Below are 22,798 nucleotides of genomic sequence, written 5' to 3' on the forward strand. Positions count from 1 at the left end.
CAGCCTCCCGAGTAGCTGGGACTACAGGCGCCCGCCACGACACCTGGCTAATTTTTTTGGTATTTTTAGTAGAGACGGGGTTTCACCGTGTTAGCCAGGATGGTCTTGATCTCCTGACCTCGTGATCCTCCTGCCTCGGCCTCCCAAAGTGCTGGGATTACAGGCGTGAGCCACCGTGCCCAGCCAAGCAGGCAGTTTTCAAGCAAGGTGGAAGAGCAGTGATAGAAGGGTACTTGGGACCCAAAGGAGGGCCCCTACCATGGTGAGGTGGGGCAGGGGAGCTGAGGAGGGGATGTGATGCTCAAGGAGGGATTTCTGAAAGTGCTGAGCCTGGAACTGAGCCTACCTATTAGGCACTAGCTAGGTTGAGGCTGAGGTGGGAGAGGAGGGCTTTCTGGGTAAGGAGGACAGCAGGTAGGGTGGCCAGGTGAGAGGCGGAAGCACAGGTGTGTGGGCTGTGACACTGTCCTGGGGCCAGCGGATGGGGGGGGTGGCAGTGTGGGCCACAGGCCTGGGAAGTCAGGAGGGAACATGGTCACGCAGAATTGTATGTCCTCTGGGGAGCCAGGCTTCTCTGGGGGCTTCTCTGAGGGCCCTCCTGGTATTCTGAGGTGTATCTCTTTGGTATACAAGGTGTTCAGCATCTCTCGTCTCTGGCAATACATGTAGCAGTGACCCTGGTTACTATTACAATTAAAAGTGCCCCTTGGTTGAGGATTACTACCAGGGAGTGCCATTAGGGAGTAGACCTGGTAGAGTTTGTGTTTTAAAACCATCCCCTGGTGGCCTTAGGGAGAATGGCATTAAGAGAGCCAGGACTGGGCGAGGAACCTCATTCTAAGGTCATGGGACTAGTCTTGGGCCATGCCGCACAGGGCGGGTTGCAGACTGCTGCGTGCCCTCCACCACAGCAGTTTGAGAAGCCCTGGGCTGGGGACAGGGCCTTGGATCTGGCCGGGGGTGGGGTAGGGGTGCTGCAGGGCCAGAATGGTGGGAGATGGACACAGGCTGGAGAGAATGGCAGGGACACTCCCAGCTGGGACTCAGATGAGGTGGGGCTGCTGAGTGAGATTGAGGACAGGTTCTCAGGTTTAGAGGGTGATGATGACTTTGGGTGTCATATCTGAAGTGAGGGTGTGAGCAGCTGGAGGCTGGATATTTGTTTTACGCTCAGGAGAAAGATTTGGCCAGAAGATGGTAGATTTGAGAGTCAGCAACATACATAGATAGTGGCTAGAAGCTTGAAGGTGCTGCTTCCAGGGGAAGCCATGGGCCTTGGGGTAAGACCAGTGTCTAGGGGCTGGGCAGAGTCAGAGCAGACTGAAGGACCATACGAAGGGATACAGAGAGGAGGGGCGGTGTGGGATGCTGGGTACCTGAGGACTGGCCCGTCAAATTGCCATCAGTAATGCGACATTCTCTGGAGAGGCCTCAGAGAGACTGGTCTCAGACTGCCCGACTAATTGGGACTGCGGCCTGCGCACTGACCTCAGGATGCATCCCACTCAGTGTGCTTTGTTGTTGCTGGCACCGCCACTGTTATTATTTTTTAATTGTAATAAAAAACACATAAAATGCACGTCTTAAGTGTACAACTCAGCAGTGTCACGTGGAATCATGTTGTGCAACAGATCTCCAGAGCTTTTTTATCTTGTGAAACTAAAATCTGTACGCATCGAACAACTCCCCATTCCTCCCTCCCCCAGTCCCTGGCTACCACCATTCTACTTGCTGTTTCTATGAATTTGATTTTTCTAGATCTCTCAAAGAGTGGAGTCATAGGTATTTGTCCTTTTGCGACTGGCTTCTGTCACTTACTAATGCCTTCAGGATTTATGACAGACTCTGTTGTTGCAGGTAACCTCAGTCCACTGTGATGGACATTTTTATCTGTAGACACCTATTTCCTCGGATGCTCATTTGGCATTTCATGTATGCACCCCCAAGGTGTACTTTGTCCTTCAGTGTATCTGTTCTGCCTTCAGGCTCCACAGGGAGGTGGGACCTGTTCCCTACCCTACTCCTCTTTGCATCCCCCGTAGCACGTAGTGGATTGCCAAGCACATACAGCATTAGAACCTGTATTTCCATTGATTCGTTGTTCTTAGCTTTTGAAGCTTGGGAAATAGCTACATTTCTTTAAAGTATTTGACTTTTTAGTGCTTTATTCTATGCATCTATTTAGCTTTATCACGCTTGTACTTAATTTTTATTGTCCTTTATTTGCAGTTTTCTGTTTAGGCAACCTGTTGAGTAGGGGACTTAGATTGCCACTAGGTGGCAATATTGGTTTTACATTTAAAGACATGTAATTAACCAATATTGTTAGGCAATGCACCCCCATCACCCCCAGCATTTAATTTCTGTGATAGTAAGTAGAGCCTAGACTAAAGCAATAAGGAGGCTTCCCTTTAATTATAAGAAGATCTGTTATTGTTCTGAAATTCTTTGCTTGGATGAAGCCAGCTAAGAGCACCCAAGTAGTAATGACCAAACTTTAATTGGCTCACAAGATCCAGAGTGAGCTGTTATAGCTTAGGTAATTTCATTTTTGGATTAACAAGTCTTTTGGAAGTTGAACTGTCCAGAAAGATTTTAGGGTTTGCAATTATACTTGATTCTGGATCATTTTTTCTTTTACAGAGTTTTTTATGCCACATATATGATTAAAAGTTGACTTTATTCCATGAATAGCACTTTAGAGATCCATGAATGGGGCCAAGTGTGGTGGTTCACGCCTGTGATCCCAGCACCTTGGGAGGCCAAGGCGGGCAGATCACCTGAGGTTTGGAGTTCAAGACCAGCCTGGCCAACATGGTGAAACCCTGTCTATACAAAAATACAAAAATTAGCTGGTCGTGGTGGCCGGCTCCTGTAATCCCAGCTACTCTGGAGGCAGAGGCAGGAGAGTTGCCTGGACCTAGGAGGCGGAGGTTGCAGTGACCCGAGATTGCACCACTGCACTCCGGTCTGGGCAACAGAGCGAGACTCCCTCTCAAAAAAAAAAAGAGAGATCAAGAACAAGAATGGCTGACAGCTAACGTAGGGTCTGTAGACAATACTTAGGGGGCAATGATGAGATAACTTCACCTGGAACTAAATGAAAATAGAGAAATAAGATCAACTTCTGAGAATTAAATGCTGAAATTCACAAAGCATAGGGAGGCAAAGTCACTTTAAAGAGGCAGGAGGGCTCCTTAGTTAAAACTTAGCTGGAGGCTGTTTTTCTTTTTAGATGGAGTTTTGCTCCTGTTTCCCAGGCTGGAGTGCAGTGGTGTGATCTCAGCTCACTGCAACCTCTGCCTTCTGGGTTCAAGTGATTCTCCTGCCTCAGTCTCCAGAGTAGCTGGAGTTACAGGTGCCTGCTACCACGCCTGGCTGATTTTTTGTATTTTTAGTTGAGACAGGGTTTCACCATGTTGGCCAGGCTGCTCTCGAACTCCTGACCTCAGGTGACCCACCCGCCTTGACCTCCCAAAGTGCTGGAATTACAGGTGTGAGCCACCGCGCCCCGTCTACTGGAGGCTGTTTTAAGAAATGGACATGCTCAAGAAAGAACTGATGACTCCGTCAGCTATGGGAGCTGAGAAAGGGAAAAACTAAGAGGCAGAAGTTGTTGGCGTCCCAGTGCTGTGGTGGGAGCAGGCTGGCTCCTTAAAGGGGTGTCTCAGCAGCTTGGTGTGGCAGGTATGCACCATGCCTGTAAGGGACGGGATGTCTGGGACCCTCATGTCACCTGGGACCCCAACTATGAAGCATGAAGGTTTCAATTTTGGTTTCTTCATCAATTTGCCCACCATGGACATTCGTGAAAGTTGCTTGGTGAGGCAGAAGTCAGCAGTAAGTTTTATCATTTGAATATTTATCTGATAGCTCAAAATATATATTCCTCCCACAATACCAGATGTCTAGAACTGCTGTTTAGTCATTACTCTGTCAGGTTGCACTTGACTACAAAGTCTGCCAAAAAATTAAGGTGCAAAAATTTAATGACTTCTGTGATTATGCATCTGTTTCCAGCTATTCTCTTTGCTTAGGCAAGTCATTACCTATGCCTGTTTTGCCTCAAGGTGCTAAAATGCAGCCTTATTAAAAATGCAAACATTTTTCATCATTACAGCATGAATCTAAAAAGAAAGAGCCTAAACTAACTTTTTATCTGACATTTAATACTGTACGCGGAGTTGTTAGTAGAAGAGTTAAACTGTTTGCTTTGTTTTCTACAAGGGTCATTGTAAGTGGTCATTTCCATCTCCAGTTTTGAAGCTTTTCATGCAGTTATAATGGCGCTGAGGTTGATAATTATATGTTCTTTCCAATCTGTAACTCAGCTGACTTCATGAGGTTCTATTCTATCTGCAGAGTGTCATTCTAAGTTGCTCTGTCACAAAGGATTAGAAAGGAATTTAGTAGAATGCGTATTCTCGTTTTTATAAAGTAGATGGTAACTATTTCATAAGTGAGTATATCATTAATTGATTGTGAGTATATCATTAATTAATTGTAATTGTACAGCAAAAATTGTAAGTACAGAATCAGTGTTTTAAAGAATCCACTCAATAGGCCAGGTGCACCTGTAGTCCCACCTACTCAGGAGGCTGAGGCAGGAGGATTGCTTGAACCTAAGAGTTTGAGACCACCTTGGGCAACATAGCAAGACCCCATCTCAAAAGAAAAAAAATAGACTCAACAAATATTAATTGAGCATCTATGTTATATTAGTCATTTTTGAATACAAAGAGACATCTGTAGACAACACATGGGGGCCTTGAGAATGACGATATGTGTTTGAAGCTGTGTAGCAATATGTAAAAAGTTTGAGTTGGCGCTGTGCTGATTGTACATGTGAAGCCTGAGAGGAGAATGAGGGAAGACTTTTGTGAAATCACTTAGGAAAGACAGGGAAAATTAGCTGGAGGACATAGGTTTAGAACATAGTTCTGGAAGATGAAGACATGAATTGCCAGAAGGTCTACTTTTGGGATGCCAAGTAGGAACTGGAATTTGTAAGGGAACAGTTTGTGGGATGGGTAAAGTGTGTGTTGGGAGTGGAATGTGATCTTTGTAGATTGCAGTGAATGGAAAGGAGGGTTGGTGAGAGTGGGGATGTGGCTGATGACTATGGCTTCCTAAATGCAGGTCTGCACATAGAAGAATATAGAGTTTGAAGAAGAGCTATTTTTTCCCTGTTTTTTTCCTTCCTGTGTCACAGATGGAAGGGTAATGTGAAGTGATCAAGACTGACTATTTAAAGAGGTGTGCGAACAAGAAGCAAAGTGGAGGTGAGACAGACAGAAACCCATAAGGAGAGTTTGTGCAATGATCTAACAAATCACCTGCTTGAGTTTATTTTGTTCAGATGCCTATTATGTGCACAGCATCTGTGTCAATTATGATTTGACTTCTGTTTTTTTGACTTAAAATTCCTTCTGGAGTGGATATTTGTGTAAAAATTCTTATATTAAATATTTTGTTACATGAAACAGAAGAACAAACAGCTCAGGCTCTAGAGATGATACTGTTAAGTATCTTGAATTTATGTTGTGATGGCAAAGCTGTCACCGGAGTCTTTTTTTTTTTTTCCTTCTGGAACCTGGGGTCTGGCCACCAAGGGGATCCCATGCTGAGATAATCTTTCCTGTAGTTTCAAAAGCATATTAACACCTGTCTAAAACCATTATTTTCTCCAGAGGAACTTTACGTAAGATTAAATTGGAAACAATGAAGGAGAGAAGATAAAGCATAATTGCGTTGCTTTCAGTAGGTTCTAGTAAAGCAAGGATCCGGGCACCATTTGAAGACACTAAAGTAGGAACTTTAACCTCAGCACAAGGCCAGGGTCTTGCTTGCCCAGGGAATCACTTTGGATGGGGAGCAGAGAAGTAAACCACTGTAGAACGAATATTTGGGGAGAGGGGTAGGACAGTGTTCAGAATTAAGGCAGGAGCTGAGAAATAGGCAGAACCAGAGATAAATTATGGTTCCAGGCAAGGCAACCTGCAAATACTGCTCCCCCCCCTTAAAAAAAATCAGAAGTCAGGATGCTTAAAAGGGTTTCATTATCGGGGGCAGAGGTCGGGGGGTCAGAGGTTGGATTACATTTTCTGCATTAGACCAAATGGAGCTAACCTAGCTGCTTAGAGACCTCTATACTCTCTCCACCCCGAACTATATAGCTTTTGAAGAGAACTGACGCTTCTAATTTTGTAGCCTTTTGTGGTGAGACTATAAACCCTTTATTTAAAACCTGGCATAATCTCAACCTTACAAATTATTTTTTTTTTCTGCTGTTTGCAGAAAGTTTTGGAAATCACTATTTTTCTTGAAAAGAATTAGGTCCTTGCCTCGTTAGTTTTTAAAAAAAAAAAAAAAAAAACACCTGATTTTCGTTTGTTAAGCCAGGAGAGCTAGCAAAGCCTTTCATAGATTAGTGTAAAGAAGCTTGAGAAAGATGGCCTGGCGTTTTCTAATTTTAGAATTTTTTTTTTATTCACAGGGAGACTCTGTGAGTTACTTCATTAAAAGGTTAACTTTGAGAGTCATGAGTGTGATTTATTGCCTCAGCTTTTTGATGCTGTGTATCATTAAACTTTTCTTTTGAAGTGAAAGGAGTTGGATGCTTAATAGTTTACTAAAAGTTAATTTTATTTTTAGAAATTGATAGGCATTAATTGTATTTTTATTTATTAAATTCAAGACTTTATTACATTGCTGTTGAATGCAAATTTATTGACCCATTCATTCAACAAATATTGATTGAATACTTACTTTGGACAACGGCCTGGACAGGATGCTCCAGGAGAAAATAGAATTTTTTTTTATACACATTCTCTCACTTAAATAATACTGTCCTTTTTCACATATACAACTAGCATTCTTAGAAACATCTTTTATACATGTGTCTTTATATAGAACTTCATGCATCACAGGAAATAGAACATTGAGATTCAAGGCCAAGTTGCTCAACAGTAATGAAATCTTCACAGTATTTGGAAGGCTGTGTCATGACCCTTTTGTCTCTTTGGTTGCCCAGCATTTGAACCCCTTTGCTTCATGGAGAAGTCTGCACCCTGTGTCTGGAGGGAGCTGGGGCTCAGCCCATTAAGGCAGACGGATGCCAGGTGCTTGGGCTTCCCAAGCTCAGGGGAGGGTGGGCCTCCCTTCCAGCATGGCATGTTGGATGAGTATGGAGCTGGAGACCCCAAGAAGCAGGTAGCTTTAGACCTCCCTTCTCTGGGTGTCTAGTGGTGACAGTGGAGGCCAAGTGCAAAGCCAGCACATGCAAGTGTGCAGAGGAGGTGGGGGCTCCATGAGCATGGTGCCAGTGGTGTGTGATGCCCAGCAGGGATGGCCTCTCCAGGGTGTAGGTCACTGTAGACTGTGCCATGCCCAGTGCCTATTGCTGGAAATGGCACCTGCCCTCCAGGAGGCTCATTCTAGTGGGGCGAGCAGGTCATTCCACTGGTTGAATTGCTGTATGAATCAGTACAAACATGGCCCCCTGAGAACATAGGCAAGGAAAGCTGTGACCCCGTCTGGAAATGCCAGTAAAGGCTTTTTTATGGCATTTGAACTAAGCCTTGAAGAAATGTAGTATGAGTTTGGTAGACTCCCGTCTTGGGCAGGTTGAGGACTGTCACTGAAGGCGGCAATACATCGTGGGTGTCACTGGATATTAGGGAATGGATGAAGAAAAGAGGATGAGCTACTCTCAGCTAAGATGATGAGTTCATTTTTGGAAAGGTGGAGTTTGAGGGATTAGTGAGACGTCTAGTTTATGGGCCCAGGGTTTGGAGTAGAGAGAGTTGGAAACTACAGCAGTTATTGTAGCTTTTTTTGAGTGCTCATCATCGTCGTTATTTAATTTAGTGCTCATATTGGTACACTATTCTATGCTGTTTTCAAGCATCAGCTCATTTAACTCTATGAATTAGTTGCTGTTATTCTTGCCATTTTGCAGAGAGGAAACTGAGGCTTAGAGAGATTAATGAAATAGTGGAGTCAGTCATGTACCTCAGTTCTGAGGGGATCCAAAGCCTATTCTCTCTGCCTTGCTGCCTCCTGACTCGCAGGTGGGGTCATGATCCCTCGTGCAGCAGAGCCGTGTTGATAGGTAAACAGTGTCCTGTTCAGTCTGTCTCTTCATATGGCTCTGTTCTTATGGCTTCTATCCCTGACATTATATTGTAGGTTTATTTGCTTGTTGCCTGACTCCCTCATGAGAACATGAGATCCAAGAGGGCAGGGACTCTGCCTGTCTTATCACAGCTGTTTACTGTATTCCTAGAACAGTACCTGGTACATAGTAGTTGCTCAAAAATTATTGCAAAATTGATGATATTGTTAATAGTCATCACATGCTTACCACATGCCAAGTGCCTGGCATGTATTAACTCACTTGCTCCCCTTTGCTGTTGTCATCTCACATGAGAGAATGAGGTGGCAGAGCCACAACTAGGATAAGAAACTCACTCAAGTTGCATGGCTCAGAAGAAATAGAGCCAGGATTCAGAGGAAGGAATTTGGCTCCAAAAATCAGATCCTTAAATACTGGGCTTTACAGCCTTTTGTGAGTGAATGAATTATTAGTTAAAATAGATTGATATGAGCTATAAAATGGACAGAGTAATGCATTTCAAAGTAAATTGTTCATAAAAATAAAAATTTCTAAATAATGAGGTAATATTTTATCTTGTTAGGAAAGGACATTTAATGATTAAGACAGGTATCTAGCGAAATCTTTTCTTTTTTTTTTGTAATACAGACTCAGATTCCTAGAAGGTATGTTGTTATATATAACATCACATATAATCTGCTGGGGGCCATAAATGAATACTGGATTTCTAAAGGCTAGTAAATCTGTCTGATACATGTTGCAAATAGCATATTATAGATCTCTGTTATCCTCATAAGACATACCTACCTCTTAGAGAAGAAATTGTAACAATAAACAGATGTTAATTTTCACCATAATTTATTTGTTGTTCTGAAAGCTCAGTTCAGTGCCTCAGAATGATGTAATAGTTGGAATTTAGACATACAGTTGAAATGGAATCAGTCTTAAAAGTTCAGTTTTTTAGAACCTTTGCCTAATACTGAACCAATGTGCTGATCTTACTTTCTAATTTAGCATGTAGTCTGAATAATAAAACTGAATGAGACCATAAACCCATGTACTTCTAGGTTTAGAGGTTAAATTAAGGACAAATGACAAATACTGGCAAATAGTCTGTTGACAAGGGAAAGACTAGCAGCATGTAGTTTAATTGGTGAATTATTTCCAGACACGCAGAAAAACTAAAATGGTTCAAAACCAAATCTGCTGAATAATTAAGGTTATTTATGATATTTTATATATTCACCTATTTTAATCCATGTTCAAATGTTAGCTTTTTCATTCATACTATTAATATTTCTACATATACATTTTTAATGATTTCCCCTCCATGTTAAGAATAATGGCCCTTCTCCATTCTAAAAATATTGTGAGAATACTCAGCTGTGATATTGGAATCAAACCCCTTTCCCAAATGAGGATGATGAATATGTATAAGAACCAACTAATGAATTAGAATGTTGGTTTTAAATTTGTTTGCTCTCAATAATTATTAGCTGCTTTAAATATGAATTCATGCCTTGATAACAAATATGTTCCAAGGAAGTACCGACTGAAAGTTCACTAGGCTTTCTGTCTTCAAAGTGATTATGATACCAGTGGATGCTGATAAAGGCAGACTTTAATTCAAAGAGATAAATAGAGTTGACAAGAAAGTTTAAATTACTGCAATCAACCTTTTCATTTTCTTTCCCTTTTCTGTCATTTATCCATATTTGATCATTTGTATTTTTAGCTCCTTTATGCCTGCCTGTTATGGCATTATCTCATTATCGAGAGAATTTTGAATTACCTTTTAGGTTTGAAATAGTAGCATGATTAGGCATCATTTAGATTGATGACAGTTGTTGCATGCATGAATGCCTCTACTACGTCTTTATTCCAGACAGCTCTTGGTAATGTTGATATAACATTTTCTTATTTTCCCCTTGAATTTTAATTTGAAAACTAGTTTTTAGTTATTCCTCCAGTTACTTATTTAAAAACTTGCTTTGAGACTGGGCACGGTGGCTCATGCCTGTAATCCCAGCACTTTGGGAGGCCAAGGCGGGTGGATCACCTGAAATCAGGAGTTCGAGACCAGCCTGGCCAACACAGTGAAACCCTGTCTCTATTAATAACACAAAAATTAGCCAGGCATGGTGGTGCACCCCTATAATCCCAGCTACTTGGGAGGCTGAGGCGAGAGAATCACCTTAACCTGGGAGGCAGAGGTTGCAGTGAGCTGAGATTGCGCCATTGCACTACAGCCTGGGTGACAAGAGCGAAACTCTGTCTCCAAAAATAAAAATAAAAACTTGCTTTGAATCTAAAAATGGTATCATTTAGTGACACTACCATTAAGGAGGTCTAAATCTTGTGATGGCGATAGATGGAACATAAATTATTATAATCCTAAGTGGTAGGAACTGAGATAAGATCATTTGATAGAAAATTTTATTGCACCCTTTTTGATAATTACCTTTAAGGTGCTACTACATCTAAGTGTAATATTATGTCTGTTTGGGTCTCTGTGTGCATTCATATATATATATATATATATATATATGTATATATGTGTGTATATGTGTGTATATGTATGTATATGACAAGAATAAAAGCTCTTGGGCATTTTTGGGGTTTAGTAGATTAAAATTTATTTATAATTAAGATGACCTTGGCTTAATCAAGAGTTAATCAAGAGCAGGTTTCTGAGTGCCAAAGTAGCACCTACTTTGTATTTCTGAGTACTCACCTTTGGAGAGTGTTATTAACAAGGCATGCTAGTTTTTGAAATGTTGTTATATGGAGGTACAGAGAGACAGAAAATTTGACTGATCTTGTGTTCACAAACTGAAGCAAATATGAAATCTAGTATATGATTTAGTAAACAAATATAATGGAGCTATGAATGACTTTAGTCTACTGACAATCCATAGAGTTTATTTCAATCTAGGATGTGATTCCTTGTTTGCACTACCTAAACCTTTGCCTCCCACATTTTATGTTGTGGCGGAGTTATTAATAAGCTTGTCTTCTAATCTCTCCCAGGAAAGTGTCGTTGTAGCCTTTCTGCTGAGGTTCCTGTCAAGGTATCAAAGGAAGCCTTTTCTCAGTTAATAGCTGTTGATATTACATTATATATATCCTATAACTAGGAAGTATAATACTTGTTTGGAAGTAAATTTTTGAGGTGCATTCATTTTCCTTCAATGTTTAAAAAACTTAGCTATGTTTTAATTGAAGGATTTTTAAAGCATATATCTCATTGTTCTATCATCTTGACACAAATATTTTCACTTTCTGGTTCCTCTAGTCTCTGTTCATCTAGGATTTTGTTTTATTCTTGGAATCATGTCTGTTTTTTTCTATTAAACATAAAGACATTTCTGTTATAAAGTTTTCATCATAATTTTAATTGATACATAATAACTCATTAGCTACTTTTATGTAAAACTTTAAAAAGTATTTGCTATATTTCTTTTCTTGTCTAGCTCACATTTGCATTTACCCATAATTATTCCAAAGTTTTATGCAAATAGTAATGTCATTAGTTTCTTTACACATGATTTTCTGCTCTTATGTAATCCTTCATGAATATATATATTTGCTGGAATTTTAAAAAGACAATGAAAATTACTGCATAATTCAGAAGTAACAGTAGGAAGGCCCTGAATTATTTATATGGGGTAACTGCTAATTCAGCCTTAAGGTTTGCTCTTTCTAACATACCACATTGTTTGTCTGATTTAACCTGTGATTGCTGTTTTTTGCATTTCATATTTGTACATGGAAGTTGAAATGAATATTATATGAAATAAATGAGATTTACTTGAAATTTAATTCCAAAGATTTACATTAAAGACTATTCTCTTCTTAAACAATAAATATCTATGAACTTTAAGACGGCTGTGAAATCCACATCAGTGCAGTAATATTTCAGATACTTAGGTACTTATTCTTGAATTCTTTTGTCTGTAATGGTTACTAGGAATATAGTTTTATAGCTAGTATAAAACACAGGATATAATAAAGTTTGTTGGGGGAGGAGGTTTAAGCATATGAGATATGAAATTTTTGACTTTTGGCTTTTGTAACAACTTGAAATATAGCTAATAGTGTTTTGCTTCAAAGCTAACACTCGTAGCCTTAAAAATATTAATCTCGCTTTATATATGTGTACATAATTTATGTAAGCACAGTTGTGCCTTATTTCTGAATTTTAGCTCCTCCTATGCTTATGAATTTATCAGTTCCATTATCATGCTATTCCTATTATTGCCTGAGTAATTAAGGGTTATATTTCTAGACCAAAACTTTTTGTTATCAGGGTGTTTTAATGTGTTTAGAGAACTTTAAAAAGTAATTTTTGCACATGAGGTAGATCAAATATTGTATCCTCTAGTTTAGCCAAAGGGTTTTCCTTTTCACATGTTCCATATGTCGTATATAAAATAAAAAACTGCTTCTGTGCCTCTGAGTTATCCCTGACTACTTCCCCCAGGCTCTTCCCTTCAAGTCATCTTCACAGATTTCAGGTTGGCTCCGAGTCACGGAAGACCCTCCTTGTAGGTCTTGAACTCTGTTTGGGTATGTGGGTGGTGCAGAGTGCAGAGGTTGCATGGATTCAGCCAAAATACTTCATTTCCAGTAGCTCCTGGAGAAAATGAGGAAAAAGAAGTGGTTTGAAGAGTACCATGTCAGGTCTCTAGAAATAGCTGCATTTTAAGCCAAGCCTTTTCTTTTTTTCTTTTTTCTTTTCTTTTCTTCTTTCTTTTTCTTTTTTTTACTTTTTTTCAGAGTAGTCAATTCATACTTATCTTCTTTGATCATTGTTTTCTCAGGAGCTCCCCAGTGTCCTCCTCCTTCATCAGCTGGCTAAACAAGAAGGTGCATGGACCATACTTCCGTTGTTACCGCAGTACGTTTGTTTAACTCACGTGTGAATTACTGACATTCCTACCTGAACACTTTTACGCCCCTAGTCTTTTTATTAAGAGGGTGTGGTTTTCCTCAGTCAGTAAGTGAGGTAAATTTGAGTTTTACTTTTTATGATTACTACCTTAACCAAATTTCTTGATGATTGGTTCTTAATCATGAATAGCTTTTTCTTTTTTTTTTTTGAGACGGAGTCTCGCTCTGTCGCCAGGCTGGAGTGCAGTGGCGATCTTGGCTCACTGCAAGCTCTGCCTCGTGGGTTCAAGCAATTCTCCTGCCTCAGCCTCCCAAGTAGCTGCGACTACAGGCGTGTACCACCACGCCCAGTTAATTTTTTATTTTTAGTAGAGACGAGATTTCACCATGTTGGCCAGGATGGCCTTGATCTGTTGACCTTGTGATCCGCCCACCTCGGCTTCTCGAAGTGCTGGGATAACAGGCGTGAGCCACCACACCCTGCCCTATATATACTTTTTCTTAAAAAATAAAATGCTTCAAGTTGATATTTGAAAATTATTTATCCCCTGAACTAGTGTTGTTATGGAGAGAATTAACTTTAAGAACTCCAGCTGTTTTTTAAACCATTAGCATCTGGCTTTTATATAAGCTGAAGAAAAATATAGAGAAAAAAATTAGATATGCCATTCTGTGTACCCTTCATTCACTTCCTACTGATCAGTTGTAAACCTTATTATTAACTCATTTTACAGAAGTGATTACTGAAACTTGTTTCTTTTGGTCAGCTTTTCTGTAACATATAGCAGAAATTCATCTTGGGTTTTCTTCTGTGAAGAAGAGACAAGAATACAGATTCCAAAACTCTTGGAAACCCTCAGAAGATATGACCCTTCTAAGGTGAATATAACTTCAATACCAGTTCTTATTTTGGGGGACAATGTTTCAAAGGAGATTTAGTTTTGATTAAGAAGCTTTTGAATCTAATAAAAAACCACTTAGTTTAAAATTAAAAAGCATGAAACATTGTTGAATATCTGAAAGATATGTTAAATAATGCTATTTGAAGTTTGTAGCTTATAGAGGGACAGAGCTTATAATAAGCCATTTTAAATGAAAAAAATCTGTTAATATATGTGTTAGCAATTTCAGAGAGTTGGAAACTATAACTTGAAGTTCAGAAACTGCTTATCTTAGCAATAAACTTAAGTTGGCTATTTCTGCTTATTAGACAGTGACCATATATTATTTTAGATAGAAAATTTTTTTTGAGTGCCAGCTGTATACTGAGCACTGTGGATGGCGGAGGCTAGAACAAAACAGACAGCAATTCTGACCATGTGGGTGGCACAGAATAGCAGGGAGAATAGACCATTAGAGAAGCAGTTATGGTTAGAAGCAAAACATCTCTAATAAGGAAGACTAGGGTGCTGTTAGAAGCATATACCAGGGGCATGGAATCTAACCTGGGAGGGTCAGGACAGGAAGTGACATTTAATCTGAGTTCTGTAGGATGAGTAGGAGGTAGCAAGAGGGAAAGAAGATCTGCCAGGCAGAGGGAACACGATTTGAGAAAGAATGGGGGTGGGAAGAGATGTATCTTGAAGTAGAGGAACTCAGTGAAGTCCACTACTGCTTTTGCATTTTCAGATCTTGTTTTTTATTTTGTACAGATTTGATAGAGCAACTGGATTTTGTTCGCCTTGAAATCCCTAGCCCTTAGCAGAGTGTTTAACACTTAGTAGGTGGTCAGTGAATATTTGCGAATGACTTTATAACCCTGTAATAATCAATTTTGCTGCTGGGCTATGTTCAAAGGCTCATTAGGTTTAGAGATCTGCCTTGGAAATGTGTCAAGAGTAAATCGAGCTCATTCAGTTCTCTTTCAGAGGAAAGAAGCCCAGGTTACAACCTGATCACTTTTTGGAATTCTTTAAACTTGAGATAAGCAGAGATGGGCCCTTTCTGGTCCCAGTGGAAACCTGTCCCACCCACCTTCGGATGCTCGCTCCTGAGATGAATCAGATGTAATGAGCTCATGGGGAATAAAAGGCAAGCTTCTGGGTTCTGCTCGGTTTGTTGATGTAGATGTCAAACACTGGGCAACAGTGATCGTTAGATTAATTTCTCCAACCCTGGAAAGCCTGTTACTATAATAGAAACCACTGCTTTTGATGATCTTTAAATGCTGGAAAGATCCATTATGATTTTTCTTCATGCTTTTGATTTCTGGGAAGCTTTAGATATAATTGGATGAGAAGGTCGTTGGGTTAAAAAAATAATTCCTTCAAAGAGAAGAATTATGAACCTGTCTTATCCAGTCTTTTCAGATGACACTAACCAGCATCTGTGCACTTTCTGCCATGTTTTATGCAAACCATTTGTTAGGCTTTTATGTTTCCTTTTGGCTTGGGAAAAACTCCCAAATCTTTTTTAGGATGTAGGAGTTTTCACCTCCTCCTAGTGTTCATTTCACCTGGAGGTTATTTTTCCATTATCCATAGCTCTAATTCTGTACAGGAGATGGTGACTCACTTTGCTTTTTAATGAAAATTGGGATGATAAATTTAAAAGTTCAAAGCAAGTTCATGAAAAGCAAGTACAGAACAGAGGTAAAAGGAGATGTTTTCTCCCTCTTTTCAGAACTCTGCCATGTGTAAAAAAAAAACATCCGGGATGCTTTACTTCTTTTGAAACTAGCAGTAAGAAATGATAAAGATTATATAATGTTGAAGTTAGCTCAAACCAGTGTGATTTTTTTTTCCTCTACCATTTGAAAGGAAAAAAGTATAAAGCAAACCTGGCTTTGATATTTGCACAAATAAGCTTTGAGTACATTAAAATAATTATGTAATGTGTGAGGGTATAAGGTATTTTGTTTGATTCTGATTTATTTCCTTCATCGTCTTTCAGTCATTCTTACTAATGCAAATGTATACTGTCAAAATATTTTAAATGTAAAACTTTAACTTTTATTAAAGTAATCTTTATTAAATTGCCTTCCTCGGTGATTTCTATAAATTTTTGTATGTTGTTTGAAGTCTTTCCTTTGTAACCACAGTATGCTTTTAATATATGTGTATTTGATGAGGTGTGTTGACTTTAAATTTATTTTATTTTATTTTATTTTTTGAGACAGAGTCTCGTTCTGTCACCCAGGCCGGAGTGCAGTGGTGCAATCTTGGCTCACTGCAACCTCCACCTCCCAGGTTCAATCAATTCTTGTGCCTCAGCCTCCCAAGTAGCTGGGATTACAGTCTTGCACCAGCACACCTGAGTAATTTTTGAATTTTTAGTAAAGACGGGGTTTTGCCCTGTTGGCCAGTCTGGTCTTGAACTCCTGGTCTCAAGTGATCTGCCTGCCTCGGCCTCCCGAAGTTCTGGGATTACAGGCATGGAGCCACCACACCGGGCCTAAATTTATTTTTAATAGAGATAAAACACAGGTGCTTGTAGAAAGTAATTCTGAGGGGCGTCCGCCATTGCTGAGGCTTGAGTAGGCAATTTTACCCTCACAGTGTAAACAAAGCCACCAGGAAGTTCAAACTGGGTGGAGCCCACCACAGCCCAGCAAGGCCTCTGCCGCCAGACTGCCTTTCTAGATTCCCTTCTCTCTGGGCAGGGCATCTCTGAAAAAAGGCAGCAGCCCCAGTAAGAGACTTATAGATAAAACCTCCACCTCCCTGGGACAGAGAACCTGGGGGAAGGGGCGGTTGTGGGCGCCACTTCAGCAGACTTAAATGTCCCTACCTGGCAGCTCTGAAGAGAGCAGCGGATCTCTCAGCACAGTGTTTGAGCTCTGATAAGGGACAGCCTCCCTCCTGAAGTGGGTCCCTGACCCCCCGTGTAGCTTGACTGGGAGACACCTCCCAGTAGGGGCTGACAGGCACCTCATACAGGAGAGCTCTGACTGGCATCTGGCAGGTGCTCCTCTGGGATGAAGCTTCCAGAGGAAGGAACAGGCAGCAATCTTTGTGGTTCTGCAGCCTCCACCGGGGATACCCAGGCAAACAGGATCTGGAACGATCTCCAGCAAACTCCAGCAGACCTGCAGCAGGGGCCAGACTGTTAGAAGGAAAACTAATAAACAGAAAGGAATAGTATCAACATCAACAAAAAGGATGTCCACTCAGAGACCCGCTCCGAAGGTCACCGACTTCAAAGACCAAACATAGATAAATCCATGAAGATTGGGAGAAACCAGCACAAAATGGCTGAAAATCCCAAAAACCAGAACACCTCTTCTCCTTCAAAGGATCACAACTCCTCACCAGCAAGGGAACAAAACTGGATGGAGAATGAGTTTGACGAATTGACAGAAGTAGGCTTCCGAAGGTGGGTAATAACAAACTCCTTCAAGCTAAAGGAGCATGTTCTAACCCAATGCAAGGAAGCTAAGAACCTTGAAAAAAGGTTATAGGAATTGCTAACTAGAATAACCCGTTTAGAGAAGAACGTAAATGACCTGATGGAGCTGAAAAACACAGCACAAGCACTTTGTGAAGCATACCCAAGTACCAGTAGCCGAATCGATCAAGTGGAAGAAAGGATATCAGAGATTGAAGATCAACTCAATGAAATAAAGCAAGAAGACAAGATTAGAGAAAAAAGAGTGAAAAGAAATGAACAAAGCCTCCAAGAAATATGGGACTATGTGAAAAGACCAAATCTATGTTTGATTGCTGTACCTGAAAGTGATGGGGAGAATGGAACCAAGTTGGAAAACACGCTTCAGGATATTATCCAGGAGAACTTCCCCAACCTAGCAAAGCAGGTCAACATTCAAAGTCAGAAATATGGAGAACACTACAAAGATACTCCTCGAGAAGAGCAACCCCAAGACACATAGTCATCAGATTCACCAAGGTTGAAATGAAGGAAAAAATATTAAGGGCAGCCAGAGGGAAACTCCGGTTACCCACAAAAGGAAGCCCATCAGACTAACAGCGGATCTCTCAGCAGAAACCCTACCAGCCAGAAGAGAGTGTGTGCCAATATGCAACATTCTTAAAGAAAAGAATTTTCAACCCAGAATTTTCATATCCAGCCAAACTAAGCTTCATAAGGGAGGGAGAAATAAAATCCTTTACAGACAAAGAAATGCTGAGAGATTTTTGTACCACCAGGCCTGCCCTACAATAGCTCCTGAAGGAAGCAGTAAGCATGGAAAACAACCAGTACCAGCCACTGCAAAAACATACCAAATTGTAAAGACCGTTGATGCTATGAAGAAACTGCATCTACTAAGGGGCAAAATAACCAGCTAGCATCAAAATGGCAGGATCAGATTTACACATAACAATATTAACCTTCAATGTAAATGGGCTAAATGCCCCAATTAAAAGACACAGACTGGCAAATTGGATAAAGAGTTAAGACTCATCAGTGTGCTGTGTTTGGGAGACCGATCTCATGTGCAAAGACACACACAGGCTCAAAAAGGGATGGGGGAAGATTTACCAAGCAAATAGAAGGCCAAAAAAAAGCAGGGGTTGCAGTCCTAGTCTCTGATAAAACAGACTTTAAACCAACAAAGATCAAAAGAGACAAGGGCATTGCATAATGGTAAAGGGATCAACGCAACAAGAAGAGCTAACTGTCCTAAATATATGCACTCAATACAGGAGCACCCAGATTCATAAAGCAAGCTCTTAGAGACCTACATAGAGACTTAGACTCCCACACAATAATGGAGACTTTAACACCCCACTGTCAATATTGGACAGATCAACAAGACAGAAAATTAACAAGGATATCCAGGACCTGAACTCAGCTCTGGACCAAACAGACCTAATAGACATCTACAGAACTCTCCACCCCAAATCAACAGAATATACATTCTTCTCAGCAACACATCACTCTTATTCTAAAATTGACCACATAATTGGAAGTAAAACACTCCTCAGCAAATGCAGAAGAACGGAAATCATAACAAACAGTCTCTCAGACCACAGTGCAATCAGATTAGAACTCAGGACTAAGAAACTCACTCAAAACCGCACAACTACATGGAAACTGAACAACCTGCTCCTGAATGACTACTGGGTAAATAACGAAATGAAAGCAGAAATAAAGATGTTCTTTGAAACCAATGAGAACAAAGACACAACATACCAGAATCTCTGGGACACATTTAAAGAAGTGTGTAGAGGGAAATCTATAGCACTAAATGCCCACAAGAGAAAGCAGGAAAGATCTAAAATCAACACTCTAACATCACAATTAAAAGAACTAGAGAAGGCCAGGCGCGGTGGCTCACGCCTGTAATCCTAGCACTTTGGGAGGCCAAGGTGGGCAGATCATGAGGTCAGGAGATTGAGACCATCCTGGCTAGCATGGTGAAACCCCGTCTCTACTAAAAGTGCAAAAAAAATTAGCTGGGCATGGTGGCGGGTGTCTGTAGTCCCAGCTACTCGGGAGGCTGAGGCAGGAGGATGGCGTGAACCCAGGAGGTGGAGCTTGCAGTTGGCTGAGATTGCGCCACTGCACTCCAGCCTGGGTGACAGAGGGGTACTCCATCCCAAAAAAAAAAAAACAAAACAAAAAAAACACTAGAGAAGCAAGAGCAAACAAATTCAAAAGCTAACAGAAGGCAAGAAGTAACTAAGATCAGAGCAGAACTGAAGGAAATAGAGACACAAAAAAACCCTTCAAAAATATCAATGAATCCAGGAGCTGTTTTTTTGAAAAGATCAACAAAATTGATAGACTGCTAGCCAGACTAATAAAGAAGAAAAGAGAGAAGAATCAAATAGATGCAATAAAAAATGATAAAGGGGCTATCACCACTGATCCCACAGAAACACAAACTACTATCAGAGAATACTATAAACAACTCAAATAAAGTAGAAAATCTAGAAAAAATGGATAAATTCCTGGACACATATAAGATTAAACCAAGAAGAAGTCGAATCCCTGAATAGACCAATAGCAAGTTCTGTAATTGAGGCAGTAATTAATAGCCTACCAAACAAAAAAAGTCCAGGACCAGACAGATTCACAGCTGAATTCTACCAGAGTTACAAAGAGGAGCTGGTACCATTCCTTCTGAAACTACTCCAAACAATAGAAAAAGAGGGAATCCTCCCTAACTCATTTATGAGGTCAGCATCATCCTGATACCAAAACCTGGCAGAGACACAACAACAAAAAAAGAAAATTTCAGGCCAATATCCCTGATGAACATCAATGCGAAGATCCTCAATGCTGGCAAACCGAATCCAGCAGCGCATCAAAAAGCTTATCCGTCACGATCAAGTCCGCTTCATCCCTGAGATGCAAGGCTGGCTCAACATATGCAGATCAATAAATGTAATCCATCACATATATAGAACCACATGATTATCTCAATAGATGCAGAAAAGGCCTTGACAAAATTCAACAGCCCTTCATGCTAAAAACTCTCAATAAACTTGGCATTGATGGAACTATCTCAAAATAATAAGAACTATTTATGACAAACCCACAGCCAATATCATACTGAATGGGCAAAAACTGGAAGCATTCCCTTTGAAAACTGGCACAAGATAAGGATGCCCTTCCTCACCACTCTTATTCAACATGGTATTGGAAGTTCTGGCCAGGGCAATCAGGCAAGAGAAAGAAATAAAGGATATTCAATTAGGAAAAGAGGAAGTCAAATTGTCTCTGTTTGCAGATGACACGATTGTATATTTAGAAAACCCCATAGTGGCTAGGTGCAGGGGCTCACACCTGTAATCCCAGCACTTTGGGAGGCCGAGGCGGGTGGATCACGAGGTCAGGAGTTTGAGACCAGTAAAACCCCGTCTCTACTAAAAATACAAAAAATTAGCTGGGCGTAGTGGTGGGTGCCCATAATCCCAGCTACTCGGGAGGCTGAGGCAGGAAAATCGCTTGAAGCCGTGAGGCGGAGGTTGCAGTGAGCTGAGATGGCACCACTGCACTCCCGCCCGGGTGACAGTGCAAGACGCTGTCTCAAAAAAAAAAAAAAGAAAACTCTATCGTCTCAAAATCTCCTTAATCTGATAAGCAACTTCAGCAAAGTCTCAGGATACAAAATCAATGTGCAAAAATCACAAGCATTCCAATACACCAATAACAGACAGAGAGCCAAATCATGAATGAACTCCCATTCACGTTGCTACAAAGAGAATAAAATACATAGGAATACAACTTACAAGGGATGTGAAGGGCCTCTTCAAGCAGAACTACAAACCACTGTTTAAGGAAATAAGAGAGGACACAAACAAATGGAAAAACATTCCATGCTCATGGATAGGAAGAATCAATATTGTGAAAATGGCCATACTGACCAGGGTAATTTATAGATTCAGTGCTATCCTCATCAAGCTACCATTGACTTTCTTCACAGAATTGGAAAAAACTACTTTAAATTTCATGTGGAATAAAAAAAGAGACCACATAGCCAAGACAATGCTAAGCAAAAAGAACAAAGCTGGAGGCATCATGTTACCTGACTTCAACTATACTGCAAGGCTACAGTAACAAAAATAGCATGGTACTGGTACCAAAACCAGATATATAGACCAATGGAACAGAACAGAGGCTTCAGAAGTAATACCACACATCTACAACCATCTGATCTTTGACAAACCTGACAAAAGCAATAGGGAAAGGATTCCCTATTTAATAAATGGTGTTTTGAAAACTGGCTAGGCATATGCGGAAAGCTGAAACTGGATCTGTTTCTTACACCTTATAAAAAAATTAAAATGGATTAAAAACTTAGATGTGAGACCTAAAACCATAAAAACCCCAGAAGAAAACCTGGGCAATACCATTCAGGACATAGGCATGGGTGAAGACTTCATGACGAAAACACCAAAAGCAATGGCAACAAAAGCCAAAATTGACAAATGGCATCTGATTAAACTAAAGAGCTTCTGCACAGCAAAAGAAACTATCATCAGACCAAACAGGCAACCTACAGAAGGGGAGAAAATTTTTGCAATCTATCCGTCTGACAAAGGGCTAATACCCAGAATCTACAAAGAACTTAAACAAATTTACCAGAAAAAAACGCCATCAAAAAGTAGGCAGAGGATATGAACAGACACTTCTCAAGACATTTATGCAGCCAAAAAACATATGAAAAAAAGCTCATCATCACTGGTTATTAGAGAAATGCAAATCAAAATTACAGTGAGGTACCATCTCATGCCAGTTAGAATGGCGATCATTAAAAAGTCAGGAAACAACAGATGCTGGAGAGGATGTGGAGAAGTGGGAATGCTTTTACACTGTTGGTGGGAGTGCAAATTAGTTCAACCATTGTGGAAGACAGTGTGGTGATTCCTCAAGGATCTAGAAATATGATTTGACCCAGCAATCCCATTACTGGGTATATACCCAAAGGATTATAAATCATTCTACTATAAAGATACATGCACACATGTGTTTACTGCAGCACTGTTCACAATAGCAAAGACTTGGAACCAATCCAAATGCTCATCAGTGATAGACTGGATAAAGAAAATGTGGCACATATACACCATGGAATACTATGCAGCCATAAAAAAGGATGAGTTAATGTCCTTTGCAGGGCCATGGATGAAGCTGGAAACTATCATTCTCAGCAAACTAACACAAGAATAGAAAACCAAACACCACATGTTCTCACTCATAAGTGGGAGTTAATCAATGAGAACACATGGACACAGGGAGGGGAACATCACACACCAGGGCCTTATGGGCGGTGGGGGGCTTAGGGAGGGATAGCATTAGTAGAAATACCTAATGTAGATGACAGGTTGATGGGTGCAGCAAACCACCATGGCACATGTATATCTATGTAACAAAACTGTACGT

At 40.5% G+C, this 22,798-nt stretch overlaps 1 protein-coding gene across 5 annotated transcripts in view; it reads left to right on the forward strand.

The window, feature by feature from the left end:
* Nucleotides 1-22,798, forward strand: part of B3GLCT (beta 3-glucosyltransferase) — a 131,560-nt gene that overhangs the window by 34,162 nt on the left and 74,600 nt on the right. For 4 of the 5 annotated variants that reach the window (XM_009248541.4, XM_009248539.4, XM_009248540.4 and 1 more), the window contains 2 exon segments: nt 12,940-13,016; nt 13,777-13,888. The exons of the other annotated variant lie outside the window; for it this stretch is intronic. In XM_009248541.4, the coding sequence (XP_009246816.1) occupies nt 12,940-13,016; nt 13,777-13,888 (189 nt within the window). 5 annotated transcript variants of the gene reach the window in all.

Source organism: Pongo abelii, chromosome 14, assembly GCF_028885655.2.
Source record: "Pongo abelii isolate AG06213 chromosome 14, NHGRI_mPonAbe1-v2.0_pri, whole genome shotgun sequence".
Lineage (NCBI taxonomy): Eukaryota > Metazoa > Chordata > Mammalia > Primates > Hominidae > Pongo > Pongo abelii.